This window comes from Salmo salar, unplaced genomic scaffold, assembly GCF_965601325.2.
Source record: "Salmo salar unplaced genomic scaffold, fSalSal1 ptg000357l, whole genome shotgun sequence".
Taxonomy (NCBI): domain Eukaryota; kingdom Metazoa; phylum Chordata; class Actinopteri; order Salmoniformes; family Salmonidae; genus Salmo; species Salmo salar.
Genome location: NW_027675358.1, coordinates 930,001 through 944,173, shown reverse-complemented (window position 1 = coordinate 944,173; position 14,173 = coordinate 930,001). Strand labels below are relative to the sequence as shown.

At 40.4% G+C, this 14,173-nt stretch overlaps 1 protein-coding gene and 1 long non-coding RNA gene across 2 annotated transcripts in view; both read left to right on the top strand.

Annotated features, from left to right (window-relative positions):
• The first annotated feature begins 2,062 nt into the window (after positions 1–2,062).
• Positions 2,063–5,025, top strand: LOC145875794 (haptoglobin). Its single transcript, XM_082971607.1, has 4 exons — positions 2,063–2,199; positions 2,528–2,640; positions 3,807–4,075; positions 4,261–5,025. The coding sequence occupies exons 1-4, from the start codon at positions 2,195–2,197 to the stop codon at positions 4,822–4,824; spliced, it is 951 nt and encodes a 316-aa protein (XP_082827733.1). The 5' UTR covers positions 2,063–2,194; the 3' UTR covers positions 4,825–5,025.
• Positions 5,026–10,712: 5,687 nt separating this feature from the next.
• LOC145875801 (uncharacterized) overlaps positions 10,713–14,173 on the top strand; it is a 4,397-nt gene continuing 936 nt past the window's right edge. The window contains exons 1-2 of the long non-coding RNA XR_014391340.1: positions 10,713–11,456; positions 12,400–12,543. This is a non-coding gene — a long non-coding RNA (uncharacterized LOC145875801). The remainder of the gene's footprint in view (positions 11,457–12,399; positions 12,544–14,173) is intronic.

Genomic DNA, 14,173 nt, shown 5'->3' with positions numbered 1-14,173 from the left:
AGCATCAGCTATCTGAGCAGCTTACCGATCATTGCAGCTGTACATAGCCCATCCAACTACCTACAAATCAAATCAAATCAAATGTATTTATATAGCCCTTCGTACATCAGCTGAAATCTCAAAGTGCTGTACAGAAACCCAGCCTAAAACCCCAAACAGCAAGCAATGCATGTGAAAGAAGCACGGTGGCTAGGAAAAACTCCCTAGGAAAAACTCCCTAGAAAGGCCAAAAACCTAGGAAGAAACCTAGAGAGGAACCAGGATATGAGGGGTGGCCAGTCCTCTTCTGGCTGTGCCGGGTGGATATTATAACAGAACATGGTCAAGATGTTAAAATGTTCATAAATGACCAGCATGGTCAGATAATAATAATCATTGTAGTTGTCGAGGGTGCAACAAGCACGTCCGGTGAACAGGTCAGGGTTCCGTAGCCGCAGGCAGAACAGTTGAAACTGGAGCAGCAGCATGGCCAGGTGGACTGGGGACAGCAAGGAGTCATCATGCCAGGTAGTCCTGAGGCATGGTCCTAGGGCTCAGGTCCTCCGAGAGAAAGAAAGAAAGAAAGAAAGAGAGAAAGAGAGAATTAGAGAGAGCATATTTACATTCACACAGGACACCGGATAAGACAAGAGAATACTCCAGATGTAACAGACTGACCCTAGCCCCCCGACACATAAACTACTGCAGCATAAATACTGGAGGCTGAGACAGGAGGGATCAGAAGACACTGTGGCCCCATCCGATGATACCCCCGGACAGGGCCAAACAGGCATGATATAACCCCACCCACTTTGCCAAAGCACAGCCCCCACACCACTAGAGGGATGTCTACAACCACCAACTCACCGTCCGAAGACAAGGCCGAGTATAGCCCACAAAGATCTCCGCCATGGCACAACCCAAGGGGGGGGGCGCCAACCCATCCCCATATTGTTTTATTTACTTTTTTTGTTCTTTTGCACACCAGTATTTCTACTTGCACATCATCATCTGCACATCTATCACTCCAGTGTTAATAACACTGGATTTTTTTATTGTGTTATTGACTGTACTTCTGTTTATTCCATGTGTAACTCTGTGTTGTTGTTTGTGTCGAACTGCTTTGCTTTATCTTGGCCAGGTCGCAGTTGTAAATGAGAACTTGTTCTCAACTAGCCTACCTGGTTAAATAAAGGACTTGTTCTCAACTGGCCCACCTGGTTAAATAAAGGACTTGTTCTCAACTGGCCCACATGGTTAAATAAAGGACTTGTTCTCAACTGGCCCACCTGGTTAAATAAAGGACTTGTTCTCAACTGGCCACCTGGTTAAATAAAGGTGAAATAAATGTTTTTGTTTATAAAAAAAAAATGTCTGACATCAATGTGTGAGCAACTACAATAATTGAATATGGTCAATTTCAAACATTTGTATATAACATAAACATACTGTTGACATGTAGGCTATGGTGTAATGGAATGGTTTGCCTTGTGTGGTAGGTTTTGTGGGTTTTGACACTCTTATGTAGGTGTTATAACCAGCCATAAAATAACTCAATATATGTCACAACAGGTCCAAATATGTGTCATAACAGTGTTATGACCATATTATAACAGGCTATGACAAGTTATGTCAGCTGTTATGACATATTATGACATGGTTATGACTGTGTCATAATGTTTTATGACGCTGGATGTCAAGTACAGTGTTACCAAAGTGAGTCGTAAACAGCAAATGTGAGTCAACAACAAACAACAACAACTATGACGGTATCACATTTTTTAAATAACACACTCTGATGCGGCATTTATATGCACCTCATTTACTTTCAATAAACCAAATTGACACACAAATTATAGATGTGCTGTGTCCTGTTCTGATTTCATAATTCATACCCTATGAAATGATTTATCCCTCAGATGGTCTTCTCTGATACTAGTTGGCTGTGGCTGAGCTCCAGATGGGGTCAGGGTTAGGGTTTGGACACGATTCCAATAATGGGTTGGCATGAACAGAGATTTTGCAATCTCTCCGATTTTCGGGAATCAGAACTGAAGCTGTGTCCAGCAAAATTCCCAGCGGTGGGCAGACAGGGGGTGAGTTCTCTCCTCAGCAGATATAAGGCCTTGGTCCTATAACTTCTCACGGAGTACATCGTCTTTACAGAGGAGACACAGCTCAACATACAAACTGATAAACAGATATTTCCATCAAAATGTGGTATGTTATACTTTTCATATTCTTTCTTCAACAAAACCCTAGTTGCCTGGCAATTGTTGTCATTGCAGTACCAATCCAAATGAATCTTTGAAATGTCTTTGGACAATGGATCTTTGTAAAATGGCAGGGAAACACAGCTACTTAAATCTTTCAAAAAACATTCAAATTGCTTTAGCTAGAGACCTTTTCTAAATATAGGTTAACAAGCAAGCCCAGAGACTTCCTAAGTAAAGGAACCGTTAGTTGTGGTACTAGTGAGTGTTTGGGCGCTGTCTGTCAGTTGGCTCTGTGTGTGTGTACTGTACTTATGTGTTCCTTCTGTCCGCAGGTCATCCCTGGTAGTGCTCCTCGCGGCCTCCTGTGTCTGTCTGGAACAGGACAAAATCAAAATCAAAATCAAAATCAAAACCAAATCAATTGATGAGATGTCAGACAATTCAGGTAGCTATCTGTCTAACTGACACATAACCAACTCCCTGCCTTATGCCAATACGGGCTTACTTTTTCTGATTTAGATTGAAATGTCAACAAAGTGAGAGGGATGAAACGTTTTCAAACAAAAACATGTACATTTTAAAGATCATTGACAACCTTTCTTGTCCCATGTCTATGTTAAGGTGGGTGTTAGTGACACCATTGATGCAGAATATCGCCCAAAAATATTGGACTTACACATTACACGTGTGTTTTCACACGTGCAATTTGTCTATTTCCGAAACATATTATATTTGCTGGCCCATTGTGACTGGTTCGTGTAAGGATATCACTCACATTTCAATTACACTGTCACTCTCATCGGATGTTCTGAAGCCAATCTTCACTATGGATCCCCTTACGCAACTCTGAGCTGAGCAGACACAAGCTGTTCCTATTCAGCCTGTTGGAGAATACAGTAGCTGTGGCCAAAATGAGGATGTCACCATCACTTTCAAGTGAGAACCTTGTTAAGTCTCACGGCTCACAGCTATTATCCCGATTATCTTAAAAATCGATTCAGCAGCGACACACATGAGATGACAGGGATCAAAGAGAAGGCAAGCAGGGAGGAAAGGAAGGAGAGATCCTCAGTCTCAGCTTCCTCCAAGCTGGATGGTAAAATATGTCATTAGGAAAATCTACAGAGCATGAAAGCCTTGAAAAGTAAAATTCCTCAAAATCCACCTCTCATCAAACGTTTCAGGAAAATGTTTGAGAAGAGAAATGACACTAATTCCATCCTCATCTAGGTTTCTGCGTATTGTGACCTCCAAGGTAATTCTGTGAAAGCTAGCCTTGTCTGGCTCAAGTCATGACAACACTTATTTTTTTTAGATAATAGTAGATGATTAATGAATTTACTGAACTTTTGTCAGGTCAAAGCTAAAAGGTTCCAGAAAGCTACTACCAAATGTTATGTGTATTCAAGTGAATAGTGTTGATTTTAGCAAACTCAAACTCAAACTAAAACCAAGGCTGGAATTGTATTGAGGCACATTTCATTTTTCTGCAATAATCTTTTATGGTTGTGTTTGAGTTGCACAGCAGTAAGTGCTAGGTGGTGCTGAGTTGGGGATGTTTTAACCATATAGAGATTGTATAGAAATAATGTTGTTGTGTTTCTTGCCCAGACCTGCGCTTCAGGCGTATGGTTGGGGGCACCCTGGCCCCTCATGTCCCCTGGCAGGCCATGGTCTATCTGAGTAAAAACGTCATGAACGGGGGCTTCGCTGGGGGAGCTCTAATCTCTGACCGCTGGGTCCTGACCGCTGGCAGGAACTTGTTTGTCAGGAAGAGTAGGCAGGACACCCAGGGGAAAGAACCAATCATCCCCAAGGTGTACCTAGGCATCACGCGATACTCCCAAGCCAATGACTCCAAAGAAGTTGCTGTAGAAAAGGTGAGCTAGTATACCCATTACCATCTCTTTCAAACAATATACAGACAATTCAGTATTTACAGCAAGCAGAACTGCACTGGGCTCTCTCACCTACATCATCATTTTCAGTCTTATAGGTAGTTAGAGCACAAATACAGTAGATCGTCAAAAAAAAGGTCCTATGAATTATTCCCTTCCCCTTCTAGGTGGTTCTGCACCCAGGCTTCCAGAGCGTGTCAGACTGGGACAACGACCTGGCTCTGATTCAGCTGAAGGAGCCATTCACCTTGAGCGAGGCTGTGATGCCCATCCCTCTGCCTGAGAGGGGTGAGGACCTGGCTGAGGCAGCCCAGGAGAAAGGCATCATCACAGGCTGGGGTTGGGGGGTCCACTTCACCCCCGCTGAGTCACTGAAACACCTGGTATTGCCTGTGGCATCGCATAGCTTCTGTAAGGCAGAGTACAACCGTGGTGGCAGCACTCCAACCATAGACGACAACATGTTCTGTACTGGAGCCAGCAAGTACCAGGAGAATGTGTGCTTTGGGGATGCAGGCGGTGCCCTGGCAGTCCAGGACCCCAAAGACGGCAGAGTGTATGCTGCAGGGATCCTGTCCTTCGATAAGGCCTGTGCCGTGAGGAAATACGCTGTCTACATGAAGCTCTCTGCCTACATGCCTTGGATCAACAGTGTCCTCAGGGGTGACAGTGAGAAATCAGCCAGTCTCCGCTCCAGTGTAATGTCTGAGATGTTTTCGAGGCAGTTGTAGCCTCCACTCAGCACAGTTTCAGATATGAGAGCCGGGGCTCATAATCTCCATTATGCCTTTGCTAACAAAGTCATTTTCTGACTTGATCTTGTAAAACTCTCTCAAGTTTCGACTTTCATTGAGTGTGTGCCCCCGCCTGATTGAGTGTGTCTTCCGATGTTGATTTCAAAGGATTTTCAATAAATTAATCTCTCCTAAGAAGTTTGGTTTCCGATGTTTCACCTTATAACTTTTATTCACATTTTCTTCAACTCCTTTTAGAATGCTGGGAAACATGTTTTAGATCATCTCTACAAGCTGGAACCTTAGAGCATGTTAGAGCCATTAAAACAAGTAGCCTACAGCTAGGACATGAGACGATTTTGAAGTTCATTTAAGTAATGGAATTATTAAGGAAAATTGTTATCTGGCCAAGGAGGATATTGTGTTGAGACCAGCAAGGGTTTTTTAGTAGATTTGTCATGAAAATCATTCAAGAAGGAAATAACTTGTTCTAAAATAGAGCTACATAAACGAGGGTCTAGAATCCCTCCCAGCAGGGGAATGGAGGTCATGTCACTCCTGGTTAGTGACTAATTTAAATACAGAAGACAAAAGGCTTGTCATCACAGCTCAACACTAGTTAATAGCTCTCTTGCTTTGGAGCAGCCTGCTGTACCACAATTTGTTCAGTTTCAACAAGAGATATCTCAGAAATGGTGCCGAAGAGTATGGCTGATGTTTTACATGCCCGTAATCAATTGTGCTATTTTGTTAATTTTTTTGTGTTGTTTGTAACTTATTTTTTAACTTATTTTGTACATAATGTTGCTGCTACCGTCTCTTACGACCGAAAATAACTTCTGGACATCAGAACTGGGATTACTCACCACGGACTGGTAGAAGCTTTTTCCTTTAATCTCTATGTACTAGGGGCTATGTGGGACGCATGCGTCCCACCCCTGGTACACCCTATCAACAACAGGTGAAATATCAAGAGTGCCAAATTTGAAAACAATTAAATGTCATAATTCAAATTTCTCAAAAATACAACTATCTTACACCCTTTGAAAGATAAACATCTCCTTAATCTAACCACGTTGTCCGATTTCAAAAAGGCTTTACGGCGAAAGCATAAAGTTAGATTATGTTAGGAGAGTACATTGACAATAGCTGTGTGTAATGTTTTGTCAATTCAAAGACAGGCATCACCAAAAGCAGAAAACCAGCTAAAATTATGCACTAACCTTTGACAATCTCCATCAGATGACACTCCTAGGACATTATGTTAGACAATACATGCATTTTTAGTTCTATCAAGTTCATATTTATATCCAAAAACAGCGTTTTACTATGGCGTTGATGTTGAGGAAATCGTTTCCCTCCAATAACCGCCAGTCAAATCAGCACGACAAATTAAATAATTACTATTCGAAAACATTGGTAAAATATTATATTGTCATTCAAAGAATTATAGATTTACATCTCTTGAACGCAACCGGATTGCCAGATTTAAAAATAACCTTACTGGGAAATCACACTTTGCAATAATCTGAGCACTGCGCCCATAAAAATACGCTTTGCGATACAGACTAACCGCCATGTTGGAGAGATCTAAAATCGAAAATACTATGTAAATAATCCATTACCTTTGATTCTCTTCATCAGATGTCACTTCCAGGAATCCCAGGTCCATAACAAATGTAGTTTTGTTCGAAAAAGCTAATAATTTATGTCCAAAAAGCTCTGTGTTGTTAGCACATGATCTATGCCAGCCGAACTTCTCATCATGAACGAGGGGAAAAAAAATATTTATGTTCGTTCAAACATGTCAAACGTTGTATAGCATAAATCATTAGTGCCTTTTTCAACCAGAACATGAATAATATTCAAGGCGGACATTTGCATTCTCTTTTCAAACGTTTCGGAACGAGAGTACCCAACATGAACTCGCGCGCCAGAGTCTAATCGGCCACCACCGTTCCAAGGCTCTTGTTCGTTCAGTTCTCACAGTATAAGACTCAAACCACTTTCTAAAGACTGGTGACATCTAGTGGAAGCCATAGGAAGTGCTCAACAATTAATAAGCCCCTGTGTGTTTCAATGGCATAGGCTTAAAGGTAATTCAACACATCAGGTATCCACTTCCTGTCAGAATTTGTCTCAGGGTTTTGACTGCCATATGAGTTCTGTTATCCTTACAGACACCATTCAAACAGTTTTAGAAAATTCAGAGTGTTTTCTATCCAAACCTGAACAATAATATGCATATTCTAGCTTCTGAGTTGGTGTAGGAGGCAGTTAAAAATGGGCACATATTTTTTTCAAAATTCTCAATACTGCCCCCTAGCCCCAAGAGGTTGTTCCTTTTTCCCCCACGCTGTTTGTGGGGTGTTGCCTCTTTGTGTTTTGAGCAGTTAACGTATCTGCATTTTCTTGGTTTTGTGTACGTGTTTATTTCAGTGTGAAGAATAAACATGTGTTCGCTCCCAGCTGCGCTTTGGTCCTCTTCCTCATCACCCGACGACGATCGTTACACAGAGATGTTAAAAATCTGTTTAAAAAATCGTCAAAGAGTAATTATTTTAACCTAAAGCATTTAATAAAGACACTTATAGTACAATATTATGGGGAATAGGAATGAGAGGGCTACGTACACCATTTTAGGAAGGGATCACAGCAGTGATTGAATGAGGGTATGAGGCATGAGTTGAGGTGTTCAGAGGCTTGACCAGTGCAGGACAGGATTTGACTGGGAAGACAATAACACAAAAACACTACACAGTGAGACAAAAGAGCTAAGAATGAGTCATAGATGTGTAATAATGTGATTGTGTTTGTGATTGACTCTACACAAAGTAATGAGAGAAAATTGACAGGGGTTTCCTCACAGTGCTTGGAGAGGAAACATTCAATGTGCCAGTGGATGAGTGGGCCACATGAGACATGGCTTCCAGTTCATGTGAGGAGGTAGTTGACAATGGTAGTGGAGTGGTCATCGCTTGTTAAATCATGGAACAGGAGGGAATTCAGTTGGAAATACAAATAGCAGATACGTTCCCTTGAAGCTGAGCCATCGTAGGTTTGAACAACAAGTTTGTCCATGAAGATAAACACGGAATTCAAATCTCACCCACTTGGCAAATCAAAGTAGCCCAAGAAACTTTTTCTGAATAAAGCCCTGATCATCCACATACAGTACCTGACGATAACTGAGAACGGCAAGCAGACTGGTGGCAACCATAGGTCCCAGAGTGGGGGGGGGGGGGGCAATTTTTTTGCCCTGGGACCCAGAGTTTATCCTTATCTGTTGACCTAACCAGGAAAACTCTGGACCCTATGAGGTATGACAATGATGAATCAGTTGTAAAAGGTTTTGTAAGGGCTCTGATGGAACCAGTTTTAACTAAATCAGGGCACATGGTTTTAATAGCTCTTAGGGCTCGCGGACCGCTACCGGGACACCTACGACAACATCCGGTGAAATTGCAGAGCACCAAATTCAAAATAGAAATATCGTAATATTAAACATTCATGAAAATACAAGTGTCATACATCATTTAAAAGCTTAGAATCTTGGCAATCGAACTGCGTTGTCAGATTTCAAAAAGGCTTTACGGTGAAAGCATAGCATTCGATTATCTGAGGACAGCACCCCACAATAACATATTTTCCAAACAAGCACAGGCGTCACAGAATCCCAAATAGCGATAAAATAAATCACTTACCTTTGAAGATCTTCCTCTGTTTGCAATCCCGAGGGTCCCAGCTACACAATGAATGGTCGAGTCCTTCTTTATATCCCAAATCAGTCTGTTTAGCAGGCGCCATGACTTCAGAAATCCACTCCTTCAACATGCAGACACCAGCACACCACTGAAGCCATTAAGAACTATATTCAAAAACACACCTGGTAAACTGTTCAATCACCAGGCACACGACTCAACATAGTTCAATGACAGAGACTGTGGACTTAGAATAAAAAATAAAAATTGTGAAAATTAATAAAATAAAGTTGCAGCTGTCTTTGATATGCTCAAAATTAACTAACTGCTATCTTGAAATGTAGAGAAAGTGTTTTAAAATAGGCATCCAATCATTTGAAAATTAGTCGAAAGGCTAAGTGATTCTCTTCCTGAGAAGAAGCTGACAGCCTTCAAACAGAGCAAAAAAAGTGGTCCCAAAAAATATGTCAAAATGAATTTAAAAAATGATACAGCTGTCTTTAATAAGATCAAACTGAACTAACTGCTATCTTGAAATGTTGAAAAAGTGTTTTTAAATAGGCATCCTATCATTTGAAAATTAGTTGAAAGGCTAAGTGATTCTCTTCCTGACAAGAAGTTGACAGCCTTCAAACATAGTGCAAAAAAAGTGGGCGTGAACATAGAATATTTTTGGGTCCAAAAAAATAATATACAGCTGTCTTTAATAAGATCAAACTGAACTAACTGCTATCTAGAAATGTTGAAAAAGTGTTTTTAAATAGCTCAGTCATATCACTCAATATGAGTCAAAATCTGTCACATCCAGGAGTGCTCATTATGTCAAAAATGAAAAAAATAACAACTCACAGCTGTGTTAATAGACCCAACTCAAACATCTGCTATCTTGAAATGTCCAAAAAAGGTATTTAAATGGGTCTACCAGACATCTTCTGGAGAGAAGAAGGCTCGATCTTTTCTCAAGAAGAACAATCTTCATACCATAAGACAGTTCTTCTTGAGAGAAGATAAGGTCAGGGACTCCTGTCTTACTCTCCGTCATGTTGAAATAGGTTCTCCTGTCTTACTTTCTGTCATGTTGAGATGGGTTTCCCTGTCTTACTTTCTGTCATGTTGAGATGGGTTAGTTCTTCTTGAGAGAACTAACCCAAAATTAGTCTAACTAACCCAAAATTAGTTAGGTGTGTCCATCCAGGGGAACGTCCCTGGTGGTGTGTCCTTCCAGGGGAACGTCCCCGGAGGTGTGTCCTTCCAGGGGAACGTCCCCGGTGGTGTGTCCTTCCAGGGGAACGTCCCCGGTGGTGTGTCCTTCCAGGGGAATCAGTGCCAGTAGCTCTTCTTTAAAGTAATTTCCATGAAAATAACAGACATAAACACACATCTGTGCTACATGGGTGTTGTCAGTTCTCTCATCAATAGCCAGGGGAAAATGCTCAGCCTGACTGAGCCCCTCCAGAACAATCCTATACACGTCATCCGCCAGAGCACAGACACGGCGTCCGGCTGATGTCACAGACAGGGGCACCTGTTTGACAGACGCAATTAGGCTATCCATAGACTTGTCTGTAGCCAATTCCTCCAAAACTGTCACCATGCATTTTTTAAACAGCTCTGCGTCTGTGAAGGGCATGTTGTGTTTGGTTAGAACCCAGGATGCTTTTAGGAAAGCACTTGTGACCTTCTGTTGTTGGATCAGGCCATGAAGGAGGATTCTACTGCCGTGTTTGTAGCTTGTAGTTAATGCTTCAGTGATTCTGCTTCAGGCCTCTGTCTGGGGCGGGAAGGCTACTTTGAAAGTACCATGTTTAGATTCATAATGCCGTCTGAGATTGAATTCTTTGCAAACAAGACACACTCTGGCTTGGCATTGGAGAAATATGGTAAGATGAATGGATCTCTCTGTCCGTTCTTCCCTGAAACTTTGATTTTCATTATCCACCTTTCTTTTGTTACTTTTTGAGAGCGACATGTTCTCTTGCTATCAAGCTCATTGTTCTGAATGAATGTTGATATTAATAAAGTAGTGTTGACTACAGTAGGCTACGTAGACCTGTTTTTCCCCACCAATCAACACACAGAGAAATAAACAAAAAGTTATAATTGAATAGAGATATTGGTGATTTTATGAACTTAATCAGATCTAAATTATTTTATTGTCCCTCAATGTACTATGTACTAATCAAATGTGTTAAACATGTTGTTAAATTTGTAGTGTAGGCCTATTAATTGTGCTAATATTATACGCTAATTATGTTCTGGCCCGCCCACTTTAACTCAGAAAAACATTCTCCCGATGTCACGTCCTGACCAGAGAAAGCTGTTATTTTCTATGGTAGAGTAGGTCAGGGCGTGACAGGGGGGTTTCTAGTTTAGTTTTTCTATGTTGTTTTCTAGTTTTGTATTTCTATGTTGGGTTTTGTTTGGGATGATCTCCAATTAGAGGCAGCTGGTCATCGTTGTCTCTAATTGGAGATCATACTTAAGTAGGTGTTTTTCCCACCTGGGTTTGTGGGAGATTGTTTTTGAGTAGTGTATGTTTCACCTCTGCATCACGGTTTGTTGTTTTTTTGTTCTTTAGGTTATGTGTATGTATTGCATAGTTTCACAGTTCAATAAAATATGTGGAACGATAATCACACTGCACTTTGGTCCGCTCCTCTCTATGACAACCGTGACACCCGAAGCCAAATCTAGTTGACAAACCCTGTTTTATAGTATGTCATGGCCTTTACTGGCCAACTGCTGTTATGTTTATGATATACTATGGTGTTGTGCCACTAGACTTTGACCAGATATTATTGCATCCAAAGATCGACTGTACCTAGAACATAGATACAGAGCCACTTGTTATCAGGAAGCTGCTCTCTCAGCACAACGGAAAATATCTCAATAACTTGACATGTTCTGGTTGTGAATTCAGGCTACAAGGTAAGAATCTTCCCAGTGATTATTGTAAAGTGTGTAGAGAAATTAAATGTATGGTGTTATTTTAGTATAGTGAATGACTGTAAAACACTCAGATCTAACAGTCCATTTCACCTGGGACAGTTATGTGACAGTTCAATCATACAAAATGGCGCTAACTGGGCGTAGGCGAGTCAAATTCAAAAACATATTGTTCATATATTCATATATTGTGGTTATTTTACAATTTGTATATTTTTATGTATAAGTTGTAAATCGTCTTTCAAAATATCGTAAAATTTGTTTTCAAACTTACAATGAGCTCCTCTTTCCTGTGTAATCTGGTTTGAAACCACTGAACATACTTTTCTGAACATTGTTATTATGAACTGAATTCAGTAACAGCATAATAATATCATACCTGTTGAACAAAGCAACACACTAGAATGAGAGAAATTATTAAAAGAGAAAGTTAGACATTAATATTATTATTAGTTATTATCTATTATTATCTATTAATTAAATCACCTGACTGTTTCTATGTATGTTAGTAAATGTTTTATTTCTAAGAGATAATGAATATAAGAGAACAATTGACATTCAATAATTAGTTGTCACTGTGTTAACCACAACCAACATGCTGGATCTCTGTTTAGTTGTCACTGTGTTAACCACAACGAACATGCTGGATCTCTGTTTAGTTGTCACTGTGTTAACCACAACCAACATGCTGGATCTCTGTTTAGTTGTTACTGTGTTAACCACAACCAACATGCTGGATCTCTGTTTAGTTGTCACTGTGTTGACCACAACCAACATGCTGGATCTCTGTTTAGTTGTTACTGTGTTAACCACAACCAACATGCTGGATCTCTGTTTAGTTGTCACTGTGTTAACCAACATGCTGGATCTCTGTTTAGTTGTCACTGTGTTAACCACAACCAACATGCTGGATCTCTGTTTACAGGGGTCAGTGCTCTAAAATGAGTCTCTCTGGGGAGAGAGAGGAGGGGGGCCCTGCCTCTAAAATGAGTCTCTCTGGGGAGAGAGAGGAGGGGGCCCCTGCCTCCAAAATGCATCTCTCTGGGGGACATGACACCAAAGCTAAGAGGTAAGATGACAATTTTATGAAGAATTGATTAAGTTTATTTCCTAAATAAATAACTATCTTAAGGTGAATGCACTTACTGTAAATCTCTCTGGATAAGAGCATCTGCTAAATCAGGGGTTCTCAATCCGGGGTCTGTGGAGGTACTGCAGGGGTTCTGCAGGAAGCGCGGGGAGTGGTGGTGTATCCAGGGAGAAAACTAAACTAATATTCTGAAATATCATTTGTGGTTTTATGCTCCCATCTATTGGAATTATTTAGCAACTGCAGTAGTGCTGAAAAAATGTGTTATTCCTTACTAAAGTAGTAATTACTGAGAACAACTAGTTAATTTTTATCACTTACAATCATAAAATAACAACTTATACCATAACAAACAATTAAACTGACATAAACCAAAATCACTATATATGTAGTTATTTAGTTAATTACCAAATTGAGCCGGTCGGTCACATTTAAGAGTGAGGGAGATATAGAGCATTTTGCAAAAAAAAACATGATTTTTGTCTCTCTGAAATGAAACCATCAAGTGATAGATTTTAAACAAATACATGTCTGTCATTGAACAACCCCATGTCATGATAGTGAACAACCCCATGTCATGATTACATAGTGAACAACCCCATGTCATGATAGTGAACAACCCCATGATTAGATAGTGAACAACCCCATGATTAGATAGTGAACAACCCCATGATTAGATAGTGAACAACTCCATGATTAGATAGTGAACAACCCCATGATTAGACAGTGAACAACCCCATGATTAGATAGTGAACAACCCCATGATTAGATAGTGAACAACCCCATGATTAGATAGTGAACAACCCCATGATTACATAGTGAACAACCCCATGATTAGATAGTGAACAACTCCATGATTAGACAGTGAACAACTCCATGATTAGATAGTGAACAACCCCATGATTAGATAGTGAACAACCCCATGATTAGACAGTGAACAACCCCATGATTAGATAGTGAACAACTCCATGATTAGATAGTGAACAACCCCATGATTAGATAGTGAACAACCCCATGATTAGATAGTGAACAACCCCATGATTAGATAGTGAACAACCCCATGATTAGATAGTGAACAACCCCATGATTAGACAGTGAACAACTCCATGATTAGATAGTGAACAACCCCATGATTAGATAGTGAACAACCCCATGATTAGACAGTGAACAACCCCATGATTAGATAGTGAACAACTCCATGATTAGATAGTGAACAACCCCATGATTAGATAGTGAACAACCCCATGATTAGATAGTGAACAACCCCATGATTAGATAGTGAACAACCCCATGATTAGATAGTGAACAACTCCATGATTAGATAGTGAACAACTCCATGATTAGATAGTGAACAACCCCATGATTAGATAGTGAACAACCCCATGATTAGATAGTGAACAACCCCATGATTAGATAGTGAACAACTCCATGATTAGATAGTGAACAACCCCATGATTAGACAGTGAACAACCCCATGATTAGATAGTGAACAACTCCATGATTAGATAGTGAACAACTCCATGATTAGATAGTGAACAACCCCATGATTAGATAGTGAACAACCCCATGATTAGATAGTGAACAACTCCATGATTAGATAGTGAACAAC

Bases quoted from the DNA above. Each gene is read 5' to 3' on its own strand.
- LOC145875794 (XM_082971607.1), top strand. The intron at 2,641-3,806 runs GTAGCTATCTGT...TTTCTTGCCCAG, and splicing joins TGAGATGTCAGACAATTCAG to ACCTGCGCTTCAGGCGTATG. The intron at 4,076-4,260 runs GTGAGCTAGTAT...TTCCCCTTCTAG, and splicing joins AAGAAGTTGCTGTAGAAAAG to GTGGTTCTGCACCCAGGCTT.